This window comes from Salvelinus alpinus, chromosome 3, assembly GCF_045679555.1.
Source record: "Salvelinus alpinus chromosome 3, SLU_Salpinus.1, whole genome shotgun sequence".
Classification (NCBI taxonomy): Eukaryota; Metazoa; Chordata; class Actinopteri; order Salmoniformes; family Salmonidae; genus Salvelinus; species Salvelinus alpinus.
Window position 1 is genome coordinate 35,590,817 of NC_092088.1, and position 21,431 is coordinate 35,612,247.

A 21,431-nucleotide genomic window follows, 5' to 3' on the forward strand; every position below is an offset into this window, starting at 1 on the left:
TTAACTGTCTTTAGTAAATATAATTGTAAGGTTAATAGTCTATTTTTCTCCAGATCAAACGTGTTGGTCTTTCAGCCAAAGCACCCCATACAGAAGCAATCAGTTGATATAATAAAGAACAAACATAAAATATCAGGCTATTTAAATCAGACAGTAGTAGGTCAGATGGTTGAAAATCACAGATTCATATCGTGATTTGAAATGCCAATGTTTACAGTAGGCAAAAATCATCTTGTGGTTTTCATTTTTGTTGTTAGTGACGCTCTCCAGTCTCCACTGCCGTGGTTCTGAACTCGCCATGGCATGCCTTGCATTTCTCCCGCATGAGCTAACAGTAGCTGTCCGTGGTCCTGAAATTAAACGCCGGCGCACTATTAGAAAAGGCGCACAGGTTAACGTACACGGTTCTTCATTTTACCTGTGCCTTTTCCAATATAGTAAAGCTACAACATACTGTTTGGAACAAAGTAATGCAAATCTGAGACTTAAAAGTAACTTGTTTCCTTCTGTCTTTCTACTGGAAGAATGTTAGTTAAATGGATAAAGGTACTGGATCATTTCTTTCCAAATGCCACCATATTTCATTGAAAGTGCACTACTTTTGACCAGAGGCCGAGGCACATAGCACAATGTTGATACATTAGTTATGAGCAGTGGATTGGGCTGATCAACTTTAGTACTTAGTGAATGTCTTATGAGGAATGAGAAAATAATAATCAAAAGTTATGAGAATGTTGCATTTTGAAAGCATTTTGGCCAACTGACCTTGAACTTCGCAATTCATATCAAGGTTTATTATAGGCCCGTAGGCTAGGCGCAGCTAGGCTATATATTATAATACATAGGACTATGTGTATATCAACATAGCTTACATATATATGGATTATATATACAGTATATATAATGCTATTACATATTACTTTACCTGCATTTTTTATGTTGGATATAGGCCTACTCCTATATCCATATTGGCATGCAGCATGTTTAGCGTCTACCTGCTTGGTCTCTAGGCTAGTTGTCCATGGAAAATATTTAATGAAGGTGAAAGCCAAATCATTTCACAACTGCTTTTTTTGAGTAGACAGTGAAAATACATTTTCATCATTGTTGCTTATCAGGAATATGATGTGCCGAGGACCATGGCAATAGAGGTGCGGTTATAAGGCCATGTGGGTAATGGGTATTGGGGTTGAAAGGCCACAGACTGTTGAATGTCTATTTTTTAACTTCTAGAAGCGTCAATATCGATGTAACAATGTTTATATAAGCAATTCTATACATGTTTTCTGCCATGAACCTTTATACACCCCTCGAAAACCTTTTGTGAGAGGTCAACTCTGGTCATAGAGTCCCCAAAAATATGTTTTTGTTGTTTTTTGTAGCTCAGTCTTATGGCTTGACACAAATAATCCTATGCATGAATTAGACATAATTATGCAATCCCATACCCCTGGTGGCCATGGGGTGCTCAGTAGCGCCACCAACAGTTGACTTTTCCCCAAACGTTGATGATTTACTACATTTGTAGTTCACAACTTTTCCCGTTTCTGTAACGTAATAATTTATCTGTTACATCAATTATTTAATAGAATCCGACAATGTTTACGACATTCAAATAAAAGTAACATTGCGCAAGAATAATTTATGAATAGTTGAAAAATGTTATCAGAAAATTCAGAAACATAGTCTATTACGTCACGGTCATTGCGACGCACATAACCAAAACAAACTGACTGAACGACCAAACCGAAGACATGCCTGCATAATTAAAATTAAAATTTAAATCATCTAATTTTAATAATAATACGGTGTTGCTAATAGTAGCGTTAAGAGTTTTTCACTTGCAATTGGCCTGTTCAGTATGGGACAACCCCCATTTCAATAGGAACATTTCCAAGTTTGCAGCTTAGACAAGGGCTATGCTATTCATTATTCTTCCCAAAAGATGTCATGGGTGAGCATAATAAAATACAATAATCACTTCAATCATTCTGTGTCCATACTTTTGATGATTCATTGCGAGTGCCTGTAGATTCTAGGCAACATTATTTTTCAACTAACCTGTTTCATCTGCAGCTGATGGGAGTCAGTTATTGTACACAAGTAAAGTAGCCCTCTCGAAAACTACTTGAGAGTAAAGAAGTAACTGGTCAAAGTACTCAGCACTAGTTAAGCATTTGTACATCTCATACATACATAAGGAATCGTTGACTCAACAGCCCATGACTAATGTACTGATGTAGCTCCATCAGGATGCAAATGATTACTTGAAGACAAGGATAGTTTTTTATTAACTAAACTAATAAGCACGCACAAGCACAGTACATTACAGTTTAACAATGTTTAAATCGGAAATCACCAGGTGAAACAATAAATCGTTCTCCCCGCCAATGGTTCTGTAAAAAGCAGAGGGATGGGGCTGGAGAAATGGAACCATAGAGGGATGGGGCTGGAGAAATGGAACCATAGGAGGGATGGGGCTGGAGAAATGGAACCATAGAGGGATGGGGCTGGAGAAATGGAACCATAGGAGGGATGGGGCTGGAGAAATGGAACCATAGAGGGATGGGGCTGGAGAAATGGAACCATAGAGGGATGGGGCTGGAGAAATGGAACCATAGAGGGATGGGGCTGGAGAAATGGAACCATAGTTTAAACCATGTTGAGGCTATAGTCCAGTGGTGTTAATCTCATTCCATGGAAAGCCTAGTGTATGCTGGTTTTTGTTTTTTCCTTTCAATTAAGACCTAGACAACCAGGTGAGGGGAGTTCCTTACTAATTAGTGACCTTAATTCATCAATCATGGGAGGAGCGAAAACCCGCAGACACTCGGCTCACCCGTGGAATGAGTTTGACACATGCTCGTTTACTTTGTTTACAAACATTGGAGTAGAACAAAATATATATTTTGGGATCTGATGGGGTACGGCAGTTGAACTATGTTCATGAGGCATTTATAAATTATATTCTTCAAGAATCCAAAAGTGGATGTAGCAACCTCAGCTTTGCCATTTAAAGGGATGCATCGGACCTGGTCGTGTACCAGGGCAAAAGCAGTAACAGACGAGCGCCCTTCTCAAATCTGTGCCACATGATCACATTGTCAACAAGGAAGAAACATAAAAGTTTATTTTCCATAAAATGTTCAAACAATTTTTCCTTAGGAAGGCAGATAAAGCACATATGCAAAACAAATGGAATCACTTTTCACCCAGTGCAAACTGCACCCACCCAAACGAACACCGTCAGTCTGTGATAGATTCCTCGTCATCAGAGCTGTAGTGGACGCTGTCATAGATGTCATCTAGGTCCTCTTCCAGGAGGTCACCTATGAAGTTATTTTCTAGGAGGGAGGTGTCTTGGCTCATAGCTTTGCTGTATATCAGTTTGACAGAGTCCTGGTGTCTTCTGAGGCTGCTGACTGTCCTCTGCGCCCAGCTTTGACCTTTGCGCCCAGCTTTCGACTGATTCAATTGCCAGCCTAACACCAACAATTGTAATGTGGGTAAATACAATTAAATATTCCTTAAATACAATAGCAATTACAGGGTGCCATCATCAATTGTACATATTAATGAAAGTTCCCCTACTTGGCCTGCTTAGGTCAAGTACCACATATGAAGCAAGGTCTTGCACATTATCCGATTCCCTCTTTAGGCTTTCCCAGTGCTGCTTGACTTCCTTTAGGACAATTAACTCCTCCTCCTTCAGCCGTCTCAGGAGCATCACACGGTCAAAGGCTATTTTATTTGTGAGTAGGTCAGCTGTAAATTCATAAGAACCCAATGTGGATTTGTAACTTTGGCAGTGCTGTCTGTGTTTGCGCAACTGAACAAACACAGATAGCAAAACAGAAACATAGTTATTGTGACACACAAACATACTACTTACTTTGTCCATGCAGCTCCCAAGGCCATGCATGAAGGTCTGCGGAAAGGATCTCATCTGCAGATGGTATTGCTGAATCTGGTACAAGGGTGTTGTACTCCTCTATGGCAGCTGTCAATTTGGCCTTTTCTTCCAATATCTTTCTGCGCAGAGGGTGTCTTTTCTTGCATCCATCTGTCATCAAAACAAAAGGAGAATGGAATTATTTGTTAAATTGCATGGCTTTGAAATGAAAGAGAAATGAAGTGAGTGCAATTCAATATTCATGAAATTTAACAAACCTGTCTGACGGTAGAGGTTCTGTTTCCTTTGTTTGATGCTAAGAAAAAGGACTTAAATTGTTCTCTGTAGTACCTGGGGACCATCCATGTTCATATTTGTTTCCTCTGAAATACAATAAATCTATTAATTAACAACGTATTTCCAACGGTGAGTAGTTGCACTCACTTCCTGGAGGAACATAGGGCCTGTGAAGGTTTCTGTAACAAATTATTTGTTATGTGGGGGGTGAGTGAGCCCCAACCTGGAGAACCAGGGAATGTTTTGTCTGCCTCCTACCCTTCCACCTGTCTGGCTTGATTGCACCTGCCGGTGGAAAACACCCTCTAAGGGTTAGCTCTCAGGGTTATTGGAGTACGCAAGCCTCTCCACTACGTTAAGGTGACAGTCCAGGAGAGTTACATTTAGGATCATTTCGTTTTTGTATTCATTTACCTGTATTAGCCCATTGCTGAACTTCCGTTGTCCAGTTGTACAGAGTCTCATCGCCTACACCCAAATCACTCTTAAACTTTTCGAGAGTCTGGGTCTCCTCCTGGATTTTGCTGTTGTCTGAGAATTTTGACAAAAACAAAACAGAATAATTAATTATTTAAAAATAAATTAAATGCATAGATATAATACTTCTAAAAGAAATGTATTGATCCACACAATACACCTTCAAGTATCTTCTGTTCCACCCCATGGCCTGGATGGTTAGCATGTCTGTTCTTGCTAGAAAAGCCAAATAGAACTCCTTATTCCAGATAAGTACTAACATAGCTGAATAGAACAACCTTAAACTAATTGTTTACCTCCTTTGGACATTTGCTTGGAACAGATTGCAGCCTTCGACAAGAAGCTGTTCCCTTGTTCCACTTCCTCCCCCAGAGCTGTGCCAGCTCCTTCCTGATTCCGCCCTCCCCACTTAATCTTAATTTACATTAAAAAAAATATTGACTTAATATTGCAATTATGTGAATAACAAACATCTAAATGGGAAGCCTTGTAAAGGACTGAAGCTGGAAATTCTCGTTGAACAGTTTAATAAAGAAAAACTTACCGCGCATTTCAAACGATGTGCCTTTGCATGCATGACAGAAAGAAGTGGCTTCATGTCTAGAAGAGTGGCGAGCTCTGGACAATGAAGGGCAACTTTGGTCAGGTATGGCCAAAATTTGCAGATCACATCCGTACTCATGAATTGTATGTTCCTGCTGCCATACAATTCCTTCTGCAAGAAGTGGGTACGCAAATATCTCTCCACGCATCATGTTGAGGCTCCTTAGAAGTATTCTGTGGCAGCAGACGGCAACTTCCAGTCCCTCTTCATCAAGTTTGTCGTTTGTTTTCCTTGACGACTCTTTAGCTGCTGTCCACTGGGATGCTCCACATACCCATTTTCCATAACCCTAGACAAGGGAGTAGAAGAGTATAGGTAGAAAAAAAAAATTTGGGGGGGGAGTGTTGAAGGGACAGTGGTTAGGTTTTTAAAATCTAGCTGAGGGCGCTGAGCTGAGATCAGAAGTTGGAGATTGACTGTAAAAAACAAGCACTTGTAAAGTGTGTTGCATTTCTGAACAGAGGGAGTGGTGTAACGACCCTGGACATGAAGAGAGAGGATTACCATCTCTCCAAAATGATATGTTTTTATTGGAATAGTGTATAACGAGTCTGCCTTTGAGTCAGATGGCCCGAGGCCAGTCCTATTTCACAGATTAGAAGATACACAGGAAATGTACATGTTTAGTCTTTGTATGGACATAGTTGACAAAGTCAGACACATCCTCATCCTTGCAGATAAATACGCCATCAAAGAATCCTTTGTCATCAGTCCTTGAAAGGATAAGTGAAAAACATTAAATAAGTGACATGAAATAGCAATCAACCTCAGTAACTGATTGTGGGACACTTGACAATGTTGATAATTCATTTCATTACAAACTCAAAACATTTAAGCTAAGAATGACCTCAACTGCATTTGAAAACATTCACACTGGACAAAGAAAAGGCAAACCTTGTTTGGATTGTTTAAATGATATAGAGTACGGTGTTATTTGATAAATTAAGAATAGTTTTACATACCCTTTTTTGAATCGATACAGCTTCTTGTTCCCGTCCACTGACACTGCAAGCATGCTGGGTGAACAGGCTGGGCAGTCAAAGTACTGTATATCACAGACCTGATCAATTTCAGAGCGGCAGTACGTCCACTCAAAGAAGCTTTTTTGAAAAGTGTCCCCACAGATCATTCCGTTCTGGTAAGGGAAAAATACATATAGAAAATATATGAAATAACTTACAACAATAGTATAAACAAAACATACTTTAATTCACTATGGCTGACTGGATTTGAGTTAAAGCAGGGCCAGTGCATAGTGTTGACAGCAAAGCAGGTGAAAGCCAATGCAAAAGTAGGACGAGTATTTATGTTGTAAAGAGCAGAAATATTGGATACAAGAGGGGCACAGATAAGGGGCATGGTAGGACAGTGGTGCAGGAGGCTAACACACACTGTAGCAAGAGTGGCACAGATAAGGGGCATGGCAGGACAGTGGTGCAGGAGGCTAACACACACTGTAGCAAGAGTGGCACAGATAAGGGGCATGGCAGGACAGTGGTACAGGAGGCTAACCCATACTGTAGCAAGAGACCTGCAGTTTTAACGTAGTTGTAGTACTGGAAATACATTTTGTTACAACGCTTTGTGTAACATAACTAACATATTGTTAACCTGAAGTCATACATTTGTAAAGCCGAGTATCATTTATTGTTACCCTGCCAAAGAAGTCAGTTCACTGCTCCAAAATCCACATAAACGACAGACGGGACATTCCTGGGGCTGACACTTTCAGCTCCTCAAAAGAGCTGAACAGATCTATCTGGTATATGGTGTCACAGTTGACAGTGGCAGGCCAGTACCCATTCTTTATCAGGATCTGCCAAGTTTCCTGTCCAGGTCAGCAGAGGCACTGTGACATTGTAGCAACCTAGAGGAAAAAAATGTAGTCTGAATTAATGTTGTTTTACATTGCATTGCTACATCACTATTTGGTTCTTGTCGATATTGCACATACCATTTATTCCTACGAGGATTATATGTTTCCCAGGGCCAACATGGATGGTGCTTGTCAGGCAACCACATATCACCTCTGGTACGTCCAATGGTAAGAAACAATCTTGGGACAATATTTATATTGAACAATAAACAAGAATACATTTGAACTTTGATATAATACATTCAGCCGCAAAAAAACCCCACCCTGTTCATGAAGTGCATATTTGCCATCACTGTGGAGAGATATGGCTGTAGTTGGAGGAAGGGGTGTGTAGAGTCCCTCGATCATGGACTGTCTGCAGGGGGAACTTTGCATGTGTCGAGACATCGCAGTCTTCGCAGTAAAGCTGTTCCAGTAGACCGTCTCTACATCGCAGAATAGCCCTTTTCACATTGCATGACTGACAGATCTTCTGAAAAGCATGCTCTGCAGCCAGCAGAGAATCTACAATCTCAGGCCTGGACTCCCTCCACCTATCCTGTGAGAGTTCCTTCGTCAGACTCCAACTGTGTGATGCACCAGGCAGAGCGGGGTTTGATCACTCAGGGTCTTCTAAGTCAGCTAGGAGGATGTTAAATTCTCGATGAAGTATTGCTTTTTTGAAAACACAAAAATGGGAAAAGGATTCAATTAAGAATATTATATAATGAATCTATTAAAACACACATAGGGCTGTAAGTAGGTGACAGCAAATACACTGCTCAAAAAATAAAGGGAACACTAAAATAACACATCCTAGATCTGAATGAATGAAATATTCTTATTAAATACTTTTTTCTTTACATAGTTGAATGTGCTGACAACAAAATCACACAAAAATGATCAATGGAAATCAAATTTATCAACCCATGGAGGTCTGGATTTGGAGTCACACTCAAAATTTAAGTGGAAAACCACACTACAGGCTGATCCAACTTTGATGTAATGTCCTTAAAACAAGTCAAAATGAGGCTCAGTAGTGTGTGTGGCCTCCACGTGCCTGTATGACCTCCCTACAATGCCTGGGCATGCTCCTGATGAGGTGGCGGATGGTCTCCTGAGGGATCTCCTCCCAGACCTGGACTAAAGCATCCGCCAACTCCTGGACAGTCTGTGGTGCAACGTGCGTTGGTGGATGGAGCGAGACATGATGTCCCAGATGTGCTCAATTGGATTCAGGTCTGGGGAACGGGCGGGCCAGTCCATAGCATCAATGCATTCCTCTTGCAGGAACTGCTGACACACTCCAGCCACATGAGGTCTAGCATTGTCTTGCATTAGGAGGAACCCAGGGCCAACCGCACCAGCATATGGTCTCACAAGGGGTCTGAGGATCTCATCTCGGTACCTAATGGCAGTCAGGCTACCTCTGGCGAGCACATGGAGGGCTGTGCGGCCCCCCAAAGAAATGCCACCCCACACCATGACTGACCCACCGCCAAACCGGTCATGCTGGAGGATGTTGCAGGCAGCAGAATGTTCTCCACGGCGTCTCCAGACTCTGTCACGTCTGTCACATGTGCTCAGTGTGAACCTGCTTTCATCTGTGAAGAGCACAGGGCGCCAGTGGCGAATTTGCCAATCTTGGTGTTCTCTGGCAAATGCCAAACGTCCTGCACGGTGTTGGGCTGTAAACACAACCCCCACCTGTGGACGTCGGGCCTCATGGAGTCTGTTTCTGACCGTTTGAGCAGACACATGCACATTTGTGGCCTGCTGGAAGTCATTTTGCAGGGCTCTGGCAGTGCTCCTCCTGCTCCTCCTTGCACAAAGGCGGAGGTAGCGGTCCTGCTGCTGGGTTGTTGCCCTCCTACGGCCTCCTCCACGCCTCCTGATGTACTGGCCTGTCTCCTGGTAGCGCCTCCATGCTCTGGACACTACGCTGACAGACACAGCAAACCTTCTTGCCACAGCTCGCATTGATGTGCCATCCTGGATGAGCTGCACTACCTGAGCCACTTGTGTGGGTTGTAGACTCCGTCTCATGCTACCACTAGAGTGAAAGCACCGCCAGCATTCAAAAGTGACCAAAACATCAGCCAGGAAGCATAGGAACTGAGAAGTGGTCTTTGGTCACCACCTGCAGAACCACTCCTTTATTGGGGGTGTCTTGCTAATTGCCTATAATTTCCACCTGTTGTCTATTCCATTTGCACAACAGCATGTGAAATTTATTGTCAATCAGTGTTGCTTCCTAAGTGGACAGTTTGATTTCACAGAAGTGTGATTGACTTGGAGTTACATTGTGTTGTTTAAGTGTTCCCTTTATTTTTTTGAGCAGTGTATATCTCTACACAATCTATGTTGTGACAAGCCAAAACCCTTAGCTTTGATTCTACAGTAAATTCAATTACAGGGCAGACCAAAATATTGAGTAAAGTCTAAATTGGAATATCAAACAATAGAACTTGATCCCATCGTCAAATAGAAATTCTGAATGTTCTTAAAAAGAGCAAAAACATGTGTATGTGTGCCATTCAGAGGGTGACTGGGCAAGACAAAATATTTAAGTGCTTTTGAAAGGGGTATGGTAGTAGGTGCCAGGTCCAACGGTTTGTGTCAAGAACTGCAACGCTGCTGGGTTTTTCCACGATCATCATTTCCCCGTGTATATCAAGAATGGTCCACAACCCAAAGGACATCCAGCCAACTTGACACAACTGTGGGAAGCATTTGAGTCAACATGGGCCAGCATCCCTGTGGAACGCTGTCGACACCTTGTAGAGTCCATACCCTGACGAATTGAAGTGCAAAACTGAGGGCAAAAGGGAGTGCAACTCAATATTAGGAATATTTTGTACACTCAGTGTATTTTGACTACAGAGTAAACTCTCCTCAAAGGCAAATGCTTCCAGCTTCCACAATTACAAACAGTGGTTACAAAAGGAAAGACACTGTGTAAACACTCCAATAGTGGATTTGAATGAATTCAACTAAGACTAATTCCATAATGTGGAATGGCAGATTGCTTCATATTAAAGGAAATCTGCAGGAAAAAGCTCTGCCAGAAGTATTTGGGCAGTGATGCTAAAATGTCAAGCAACCTGCAAGTAAGCCTTTCATTGGATGGTGTTATCATCAGTATCTTGTACATACGACTAATAAAACTTGCAACTAGACATATAGTGCTTTCATTTCGAAACGGTAAATCAGAAAAGTCTGAAAATACCCTGAAATAAATGACATTCTGTACTGTAACCTCATATCAAACATTTGATCTCAAATCCGAAATTCTGGAGAATTGAGCCACATTTAAAAATGTTGCATCACTGTCAAAATAAAGATGTAATGCAGTATAATTCAGTAACACCATGATGACCCCAGTTTTGAAAGTAAAACAATTTAAACATACCTATTTCTTCATCAATGTTTAAAACTGGAGTGGATTCCAATCCACTGGTCCTCGTCTCTAAAATAAGATATGCAAAAAAGGAAAGGATTAGACTTAAAGGGGCATTCAGAAGTTGATAAAGCCATTTTTGGATTTATATTAATGATATATATACCCATTGATTCTAGAAGATTATAACTTATTAATGCCTCATGAGTTTAATTCAACTGTTGTAACCCATCAGAACCCAAACTATAAGCTTGTTTTAGTCAATGTTTGCAAACAAAGTAAATGAAAAACAACACTGTATAGCCTTAAAACATGGTTAAACTATTATTTTAATAACATTGATGGTAAGTTATTGCAATAATAGCTCTGTCAATAAATTGAAAGTGGTTACATTTCGCCAACCCCATCACTCAGCTTTTAACCAAAACTGGGGAGGGGAGTGTGCTTTGTTATTGTTTCAACTACTGATTACAGATTTAATAAAAATACAATAAATGAATTACAAGGCCACTGAATAACAAGGAACTGTATAGATTAATATATTCAATCGCTCATCAATACCTGATTCTTCCTCCTCGGTGACTGGCCCAGAAGGTTGCACTAGTCTGGCTCTTGATATGCCCTTGGAGCTGAAAGAATTAGTAATAAAAAGGTTTTTAATTCAGAATATTTGCTGGAGTTCTGACTCTCCTTTCGTTAAATATGTATTTTCATCAGAGACAGACAACAGAGAAAGGGAAAGGTGGGATCAGACCTGCATGTAATGTATTATGTGCTGTGGGTAGATGGCACTAGACCGGCCTATGGCACGGCAACAAAAGTTTGATATGCTATGATTCAGTATGTTTGAAAGGAAAAAAATCACATCAGGGACCATTAAAATTAAACACCTAGACGGGATGAAACATACCAAGAGAAGTGGATGTAGTTGCCGTCCTGGTTTGAGGAACAATCTGTCCTCTCTCATCCCTTTGTCTCCATCTGAACCTAATCCCTGGAGCATTGTTTGTCTTTTTATCTTCCTAAAAAGTGCCTTTCAATTATCATGGCTGGCCCATTAATAATAATAATAGTCTCCCACAAGCATGGCTTGCTTGTGCAGATATGGAGCACAAGCAATAATTTTATTTTCACATAAGGTGAAGTGATTTGTCAGCTGAGGAAAGGCACCTGCAGTAGACCCACGTTCTGGCTCACTCACACAACTAAAATGTGTAGAAGTTCACAAGGATGCTAACAAGTGCACCCTTGTGCCTCATGCTGAATGGGCAATATCATTGATGCTCGTGTTCAGGTCATATCACGGAGTCTACGTTTAAATTCACATTTGTGCCATGTGGGGTCTACTTTTACAAACAAAAAGCATTGATAAATCATAACGCTGTTGTGTTGGGAATATTTGTCCACGTATGGGAGCTATAGGGGTTACATTACCGGTTCTGGGTTGAGCTCCTCAGCCAGCCTTTTTGCCTCATTAATGGCCTCGTACATTTAGGCTTGTGGGTCCTTCTCTTGGTTGAGCTCCTCAGCGTTCTGCCTTTTTAATAGCCTCATCCAGTTGGTTTTAGGGGTCCTCAGAGGCCATACCATCTCAAAAGAAACATAAAGAGACAACGTCCAATCCTAACACATTCCTTCATATAGTAACCTCCCACCTATGAGAAAAGTTGCATGTCATTGATATGTGTGTGTTTTACTATGTCCTGCACGTAACTAAATGTCTTCATCCTCCTCCACAAGCAGACTGACTGATCTACAAATCACTTTGCATAACAAATACATATTTATTATTATTACTTGCAGATCAGTCAGTCTGTCACCATTTACCAACAATGCACTATTAGTCTGTCACTTTCTTTTTCATGTTGTTCTATGACATGTGTGCAACTCCAGTCCTTAAAGGCTACAGTGTCTACAGGTTTCGATCAATTTAGATCATTGACTAGTTAGGACCTCCTCTCACCTGATTGTCTGTGTTAACAGGGTCCCTCTCTCCTTCTTCCAAGGAGAAGTCACAAGATGAATACAGATTGAGTGGCAATGTGTATTTCTTTGAAGATGCAAAGAGGAAAAAGGGGAATATATAGCATAATGTATAGGTGGCTAAAATAATACGTGAGAATGATATCCAAATATATGCAAGTAATGCAACAAAAATATCCACACATTCTATGTTGTGTATGCAACTTTCCTTATTCACCTTAGTTACGTAACCTTCCTTACTGGTTTAACACGTTTATTAAACCAAACACTAACAAACAAAAAACAAATGTGTATGTATGCTGTATTTCTGACAACAAGGGACGAACATGCGACCTACTGTAAACGCTGCGTGTAACACATCCGGTGTCAGGATAAATAAAATGCAAGGTCTGCTAACTTTCTTTAATTATGTTTAATTACCGCAAACAATGAATGGCAAATGCAATTTTCGTATATACGGGTTCGCTGTTTCACCGCGCAGGATGAACAGAGAACTGTGGAATGTACTCAAATAGTAGTTTTTATACTATGACAATTTTATTCTCAACGTGTCCAGTTGGCCTATCACAGTAGAGGCTGGGCGTGGTTTAGACTTTGCCCCCCTTTGCTGGCCCTTTGTCCAAGCCCCTTGGCGCGTTCCTTTGTCCACATCTGGTTGCTGGGTAGATTAGCTCCGTCTTGGGTCTGTCGATTCTACACTAAAACAGTTCCTAATATGGTATTGTCCAGTATTCTAAACTCTTGGTTGGTCTAGAGAGCTGCACCCCTCCCCTCTCCAGACTGTCCACAACTTTTCTGGCCTGTGGTGGTCAGTTCTTGCACACCTACACACACATCCCCCCTCTGTCTCGTGTGTGTGCGTAACAAAACAACATTCATTTTCAACCTATATGCTACCCGGCTATAGTGCATAAACATGATTCCTAACAATTTCCCCCATTTTACACCCTCATGGGGTGTAACCAACTTATATATCCATATACTGGGTTTCCGTTGAACCCAGGGACTTGAAACCTTCAACCAGGAGGATAGTTTATTATTTATTTTTAATTTAGATTTTTTTCATGAAATGTATCATTTTTATGCAAAACAGTATATAAAAAAATCAGCGGGGTCTTTTGATTCCCCCTTTTGACACCCCCCAAGGGTGTCATCATTACAACATGATTACATACAGAATATAAAAACATCAGTGGGGTTTTTTGATTCCCCCTTTTGACACCCCCTAAGGTGTCATCACAACCAAATGATTACATATATATTCTGTATTTAAAAAATTAAACCCTCTGGTCTCTCCCTCTATACATCTTGTACCAGGTGGGCTCCTTGCCACCCGGGAACTTCAAACCTTCACAACAGGGAGGACAAACGTAATGACCTGGATAAAAAGTACCGGTATATTGTTTATTTTTTATTACTTTTCATTTGTTTATTTTTATTACTCGACAACCTCACCCACAGCAAACCAAGAGTCATCCTCAGTCAGACCCATCTTTCTCCTGTAGTTTGACTCAGTATCAGCATCTCCATCCGGAGCATCAAACACAGGCATCATACCAGCAGCCTTCGCTACATCTGTAACAGATTTCTTTAGACAAGGTATGATGCAAGCAGCACAACACATTAACATGAGGAATATATCTACTAGGGTCAGAAATCCAGTAACCATCAATGCAGTGTACTTACCAAACCAAACATCCAGCCAGGGTAACAGTCCATCCTCCTCCACACCTGCAAAACCCCTTATCTCCACAGATAACTTTTCCAACCCACTCAGAGCTTTTGAATTGCTCCCATCCGGACTGGTATTATTAGGAATAAACGTACAACACTGTTCTTCAAAACATCTTACAAAACACCTCTCTGGTTGGCCAGACTCATATCTAGTGCTAGCCTATTTTGTCTAGTGGTTCGAGAGGTGGCATCCAATTGTTCAGCCATCCCCTTAAGTGCAGTGTGGTTGACTCATTGTTGATTATAGTAAATATAATTGATCCAGGCAGTTTGCTTAGCATCAACCATAGCTGGGCAACAAATGCCACAGACCATCATTTCTGTTTAACGCCTAGTATTCGTGGGGGACCCCTACAGGGAACCCCAACAGGTTGGTGTGGATGTTATCTGTACCCTCGGACCAAGGAGCGTCACGTTTCTGCCGTCTCCTGGGTTGGTCCCGAGCCTCTGTGTCATGTGTAGCTCCCAGGAGTTGGTTAGCTGTAACCTCAATAATAGTCAATGGTGTTATCAGACTGGCCAAAGCACATGTGCCCTGCCAGTCTTCTTTCAAAATGGGGGTCAACCGCCTGACATGTCCACACATCCACCATACATCAGCAACACCTCTAGTTTGGTTCAGCCCTTCAACGGACCAGGTGGCATTAACCTATTTAATCCCATCGGTCACAATAGTGACCGTAAAAAACATTTTCAGTTATAAGGCTCTAAAATTTTTACTGAATGATGTATCAATGCATTCCCAGCAAATATTGAAATAATAAAGGGTCTCAATGAAAGATGTGCAGTGTCACATGTTTAGTGTGAATTGTCACATGACCAGAGCTGTTTACTTCCTGGTTGCACCATGAGAAGAGGATGGCTGATTCAAAGCTCCCAAACAGAAGGTTAGTAAAGTATGTTAACATAAAGTTAGGACAAAGAGTTTTGGTACACATCATCTTTAGGGTGTCTAGTATTGATATATGCATTTGCAATTACTCAACTTTGTTCAGTGTGGTCATAGAATGTGTAAACATGTTGACGGCAACAATAGTGACCGGCGGGATAACACAGTGCGTCTAGGTATACACATAGTTATACACATACATAGTTCTTGTTCTAACTTTCTACTCTGTTCTTTCTTTTAGTTTCACTTTGAGTCAAGTTCTGGATATGTTGGATCTAGGTGACTGCCCAGACAAGGCATGCAACATTGCAGTTATCCCTCAAAATGAGAAAGATGCTGTCCTGAGTGATTGTGATAGCGATGGGTCAGATATGGACTATGGACAGCCCATTTGCCAGCCAGGCTGTTGAATGCATATGCTGAACATATGCAAACAGATCATGACAGGAACAACGTTATCAGTGATGATGAGATGCTTCAAGATATACCATGGACAGTAGAAAAGGAGAAAAGATCAAATGAAAAAGGTCTGAAAAAGACAATAAAAGAAAAATAGAAAAGTCTATAAAGGGTGAGGAGAAGAAGTACAACGGACTCTAGGAAGAAAAGAAAAGTCTAAGAAAAAGACAATCAAAATGACTGAAATGTTTTTGGAAAAGAAGGTCAATTGATTCAAGACATACTGTATGACAGTAGGACTGACTGATCACAGTTCAAAATAGTGATGCACAAACTAATCTTGCACTTGGTTCTGAAGCCTAACTCTATGATATACTGTGTATATATATATATAAGCACTCATTGTGCAGTGGTGCTTATTATATATATATATAATTGTATTTTGTTCAGTGTAGGCCTCTACTTGAATACATATTCTACAGGCTACCTCTATCCTAAACGTTACCTTTATGTTCAGTGTAGGCCTCTACTTGAATGCATATTCTACAGGCTACCTCTATCCTAAATGTTACCTTTATGTTCAGTGGGAATGAATCACACGACTGCTATACAGTTGTTAGTGTATGTTGCACTAAAATGTCACAATGACAATGTTACAATCAATATTGCACTAAAGTAAAAGTTCAAATGTTACAATAAAGTTATAATATTAATGTTTCAATCTATGTTACAATAAAGTAACAATGTTGAAATATGTTGATGGTTGTTGTTTTTTTGTCTTTGCTCTCAGTGTTCATATCGTGTTGTATAAGGGTTTTTGATGTGTAAAATAGTCACACTAGAATGTGACGGGGCATTCTAGGGGCAATGCTGGGGACTGCCAGTGACAGAGTTTTAAATGTGTTAATAACTGGGTTGGGATATATAAGAACTTTGATAACTGCATAGGAGAAATATGTTAATTCAGTATACGTAACATTAACCCACCGGTCACAATTGTGACCGACCATAAAGCACACTTTTTCACCTACTTTTCCATAAAAATTTCCAAAAATTATGATTGATTACTTCAACGGGTTACTAATGACACTTGATTTGGATATTTTCATGTCTGGGAAAAATTTGGGATTAAATGGGTTAATAGTGACATTAGTGATGCAGTAGGGAGCCTCCCATAGTCTATACCCCTACCTGTACCAGTGATACAGCTGTAATATCCCCCATATGCCTCAACTCCCCACGGTGCCTTCTGGGTGGGGACTTCTGGGAACACAAGACTCAGAGCTTTACACAGGGTCGAATTTAGCTTGTTATGGTAAAAACCCTCCATTATGCACATCCAACCTCCCCACTGCTTAGGGCCAATGGGTGAGTAGCCAGAACAGGTCTAGCATATCCACAGATCACACAGTCTTTTCTATTAAGTGTTCTGGCGGTGTATCTCATATAGGCTAACCACATGTTCTCCCTACTCTCATATCCAATTTCAGTCCCCAATTGGTCACTGTCTGATATATCCTTTACATTTATTACCTGTACCGGATTGGAGAGCTTAGGTGATGTGTCACACGGTCTTGAAGTGGTGGAGGAGTTCGGCTGAACCTGGCCTTGGCCTGTGGAACTGGTGGTGGTTTTGGCAGTACTGTGACGGTATCCATCGTATCCGCCCCGTTTCTTTCCAATCCCAGGGTATAGGTACCTGCATCGGAGAGCTTAATAGACTTGGTGGTTAGTAGGATTTCATCTCCTTTACAAACATCAGTCTGCTCCTCACTCCTTCCCCAGATAATGGAAAACCTGTCTACTTTTGTCGGGTTCCCTATGCTGTACAGGTAACCCCTCCTCTATTCCCAATAAGCACACCCATTACACAGGTACACTCCTATACACAGGTGTTAAAACCATACATTTTGGCTCAATTCTCCTGGTTCCACAAATATCTCAATTTCTTCCCTGCTTATCCAGATTAAGTGATCCTTCCTGCTTGGTTAATACAACATCCTCATCGTCTAAACTATGGGTCAGGTTTCCCTCTTTAGCCTTCTCGGGGGCTCATGGTGTATCAGGAATATGGCTCCCCCAAATCAGACAGCACAGAACAACCAATATTCCTCTAAAGCCCCACCCTCTCCCAGAGAACACATCATCAGCCAGAGGCCAAGCAACACTTTCACTTCTATGAACGTACACAGTGATGCGAGGGCGGGGTCAGGGAATTTTCATTAAGGAGTTGACCCCCGAACTCTATTAGCAACGGTTCTTCTCCTTAACTCTGTGATCATTCAGCAGTGTCAGTGTGTCTTACCCTCCTGCATTGTGTGATATGAACCCAGGTATTTCTTTCAGTTCTTCTCACTGCGAATGCAGTCTCCAGGAGTGCTTAGTATGACTCCTCTCACCATGGCTGCTTCCAGTCCTTTTTCTTTAGTGATTGGACCCAGACCCAGTCCCCTGGCCCATTCATGTGGGTAATCTCCTCCTGTAGTTCTCCTGTAGAGCATAAAATCTTGGACATACGGGTTTGGTTAATTAACATTTTTTTTTTTTCATGTGTTCTGCTAGAACCTCTGTCATTCTATCTGTTCTATCCGATTAGCTACTATGTCATCCATTATTATCCTAGTCAACCATCTCTAGAAACTTTTAACTAATAGGCCACACCACAACGTGTCCTATTCTATCCCCCTTTTGATACATGGCTCCGCCATTGTATCAATACTGGCACAAATCTAACAGTTCTCTGTCAATTGTCCTATCTACTTTAAGAGTTATCAGTGCCGCTCCTTAGTTCCTGAAACCAACCAAGTCTTCCTTGTGTTTTCAGGCCCATCTGCTTAAACTGTCCAATGGAGCCCTCTATTGACTTTTCACCTTCACTATCCTTTTCATTAATATCACCAATTTGTTATCAAATTACCTTAAACTCAAACGCCAAGGTCTTTATATTCTCCATTTTAAGTGGCTTTTGAAGGTCGTTGATCAGACAACCCTAAAAAGTCACGTTGGAAATCATATCCCCACTTTGTGTGTTTATCCCTTTAAGATATTTTTCGCTGGGAAATTTAGAAATCCCCCTCTAACCCCAAAGTTTACTACAAACACAACCTAGTAGTTATCACTGTCCCTTTAACATTAACTATCATACACTTTTACGATTAAACTATTCTGACCTTCCTATTTTATAGTAAAATACAATCAAGTGAATGCCAACAATCCATGATGGCCACCTAGCATTTTTGTTGATAGTTTTTAGCATCTTTTAAGACTACCCTGACGATATTCAGCTACTTTTAAAATTCTAAATTGGAACTTTTAACAACTTCAACTTTCTCCACGCCCAACTTTTTTTTTGTAAAACCCCATGTACCTCGCTAAATTTATATCGCTAGAATGTATTTTAGTCTCTCGGTACCAAGGCTGCGATACTAACCCGAGTCTCCCGCGCCGCAGTCAAAAAATGCTTCTCCGTCATAGCCAACCTTATCTGCCTTCTCCATAGCATCTGCAAGTTAACCCCTTCGTAACTCTCCCTCTCTTTTTCTGGCTTCAGACAACCACACTCTAGCCGTGTCTAGACGCTCTACCTTCTGCTGTACCAAATGTATCATTAATAGGAATCTTTCTACCTCCATACTCTCAAACTCGTGCATTCCTCTCCACCCTGGGCATTAGATTCACCCAAACATTCCATCGGGCTCCCCGTCGACTGGGAGCACCTCCTTCCACTCTCTATCACTCCTCTCCTTACCATTATTTTTCTCTAGAACTGGTTTCAACTTCCTCAAAAACCTTTCTATTTCTGGAGACATTATATATCCCGTGCGTATACTCGCGTATGTGTGTAAATTAATTTAAATGATCAACCTAATGTTCTATCTTATTTTAAACGCTCCACTTGACGTTATGAATTATTTAACCGATCTACCTATCGTTGTAAATTATTTTAACCTATCAAACTAAATCTACCTATTTAATACCATCATCTATGCAATATGGATCCCCTAGGAATATCCAGTCTCCTTCTGTTAATATTCAACGTACTGTCATGCGTTAGGCAAAATTGTCCCATATGAACTGTGTCCCTGACACTTTCTTTTAAAACATTCAATCTTGGTATTAGTACGCCAACTAAATACCCAATGCACCACAATTACACGGCAAACTTATTTTTCTTATTAGACACAACCTTCTCCGTTATATCCACGTTCACCTCACACCTCACATACCAATAGATTCGTCGACCTATTCTCACTCAAACTTGGTAGACTCTTCTACCCCGTGCATTGCATTCGTTATCATATGGTCATTTAACCTCTTTAGTCCCCGACTATTCTCATTTTCACTTCACACTCACTCTTCTCATCCACTCAGTACATTTCATTTACACATTGCATTTTTGAATGGTTTTGATCAAATAAAATTGCATTTGCCATTACCTGGTCCACGGCCTTTTAGACTATTGGTATATTGGATAAGGAATTTGGTAACTTACATCGAACAAGCGTCTCACAAAATAAATTTGGATAATGCCAATGTGCAGAACTTTAGTATATTAATACAATAGGCCTCTGCTCACCCCCTTTTTTAAATTTTTTATACCGGTCTTTGTGAGTAACGCCGTCCGACGACAGTAAAGGTATCTTAGCTGGCTCGTCACTGTCCAGCACGTCCTTAACCAGGATGACGTCGGGGTCACCATGTAAACGCTGCGTGTAACACATCCGGTGTCAGGATAAATAAAATGCAAGGTCTGCTAACTTTCTTTAATTATGTTTAATTACCGCAAACAATGAATGGCAAATGCAATTTTCGTATATACGGGTTCGCTGTTTCACCGCGCAGGATGAACAGAGAACTGTGGAATGTACTCAAATAGTAGTTTTTATACTATGACAATTTTATTCTCAACGTGTCCAGTTGGCCTATCACAGTAGAGGCTGGGCGTGGTTTAGACTTTGCCCCCCTTTGCTGGCCCTTTGTCCAAGCCCCTTGGCGCGTTCCTTTGTCCACATCTGGTTGCTGGGTAGATTAGCTCCGTCTTGGGTCTGTCGATTCTACACTAAAACAGTTCCTAATATGGTATTGTCCAGTATTCTAAACTCTTGGTTGGTCTAGAGAGCTGCACCCCTCCCCTCTCCAGACTGTCCACAACTTTTCTGGCCTGTGGTGGTCAGTTCTTGCACACCTACACACACATCCCCCCTCTGTCTCGTGTGTGTGCGTAACAAAACAACATTCATTTTCAACCTATATGCTACCCGGCTATAGTGCATAAACATAAATCCTAACACTACCTGTTATCTGTCCAGGGTCTAGACATCTGCTGTGTGCGGAAAATCTATAAACAACAAATGTCACAAGACCGGAGGTAGGTAATCATTCTTGTTCTTCTTGTAACTTTCTGGTCGGCCAGAAGCTTTCCGGTGTTTTGCTGCTCGTCACAGGTCGACGCAGGTATTGCACTTGATTTATCGTTCCCATAACCGTAGGTGCAGCCAAGTTGAAATACGAAAGCTTTCTAGCTATTTCGCACTGACGGTAATTTGAACACAAGAAAGTTTCTAGTGAAAAGGTGCTTACACTCAGAGCCATGTATTTACACTCAGCCAGCTCATAGTACAATTCCACCCTAGCCTTAGTACGGGTTAACGTTTTGGTTGGCCAACAAAATGTAAAACTTCAATGACTGCATACGTTTCCCAAAATGTTATATGAAAAAAATATATATTTTGGTATTGATGGACAATGTTAAGGCTGCTATTGTATTTTCAGTTACATTCTGGTCAATAAAAAGGGTTTACACGTTTGTTTTTTGTAAGAAATACATGGAACTACAACCGAATAAAACACCATTCGCCATCATGCACTGCTTACATTCATTCTATACTGAAAAGTCTGTTC

General features: G+C 41.0%; 1 protein-coding gene across 2 annotated transcripts; it reads right to left on the reverse strand.

The window, feature by feature from the left end:
• Positions 1 to 2,280: 2,280 nt before the first annotated feature.
• LOC139570605 (uncharacterized) lies at positions 2,281 to 20,949 on the reverse strand. Of its 2 annotated transcripts, XM_071392604.1 has the most exons (14): positions 20,825 to 20,949; positions 11,960 to 12,115; positions 11,087 to 11,154; positions 10,538 to 10,594; positions 7,410 to 9,940; positions 7,225 to 7,326; positions 6,925 to 7,137; positions 6,233 to 6,405; positions 5,890 to 5,983; positions 5,211 to 5,559; positions 4,604 to 4,720; positions 4,171 to 4,275; positions 3,893 to 4,063; positions 2,281 to 3,765 (listed from the first exon to the last, which is right to left on the reverse strand). In XM_071392604.1, exons 8-12 carry the CDS (start codon positions 6,397 to 6,399, stop codon positions 4,223 to 4,225), a joined length of 780 nt encoding a protein of 259 aa, XP_071248705.1. In that variant the 5' UTR covers positions 6,400 to 6,405; positions 6,925 to 7,137; positions 7,225 to 7,326; positions 7,410 to 9,940; positions 10,538 to 10,594; positions 11,087 to 11,154; positions 11,960 to 12,115; positions 20,825 to 20,949; the 3' UTR covers positions 2,281 to 3,765; positions 3,893 to 4,063; positions 4,171 to 4,222. The 2 variants fall into 2 exon arrangements, with proteins under 2 accessions (XP_071248705.1, XP_071248706.1); XM_071392605.1 differs by lacking the exons at positions 6,925 to 7,137; positions 7,225 to 7,326; positions 7,410 to 9,940; ... (2 more) ...; positions 11,960 to 12,115; positions 20,825 to 20,949 and having other exon boundaries at positions 6,233 to 6,692.
• Positions 20,950 to 21,431: the final 482 nt, after the last annotated feature.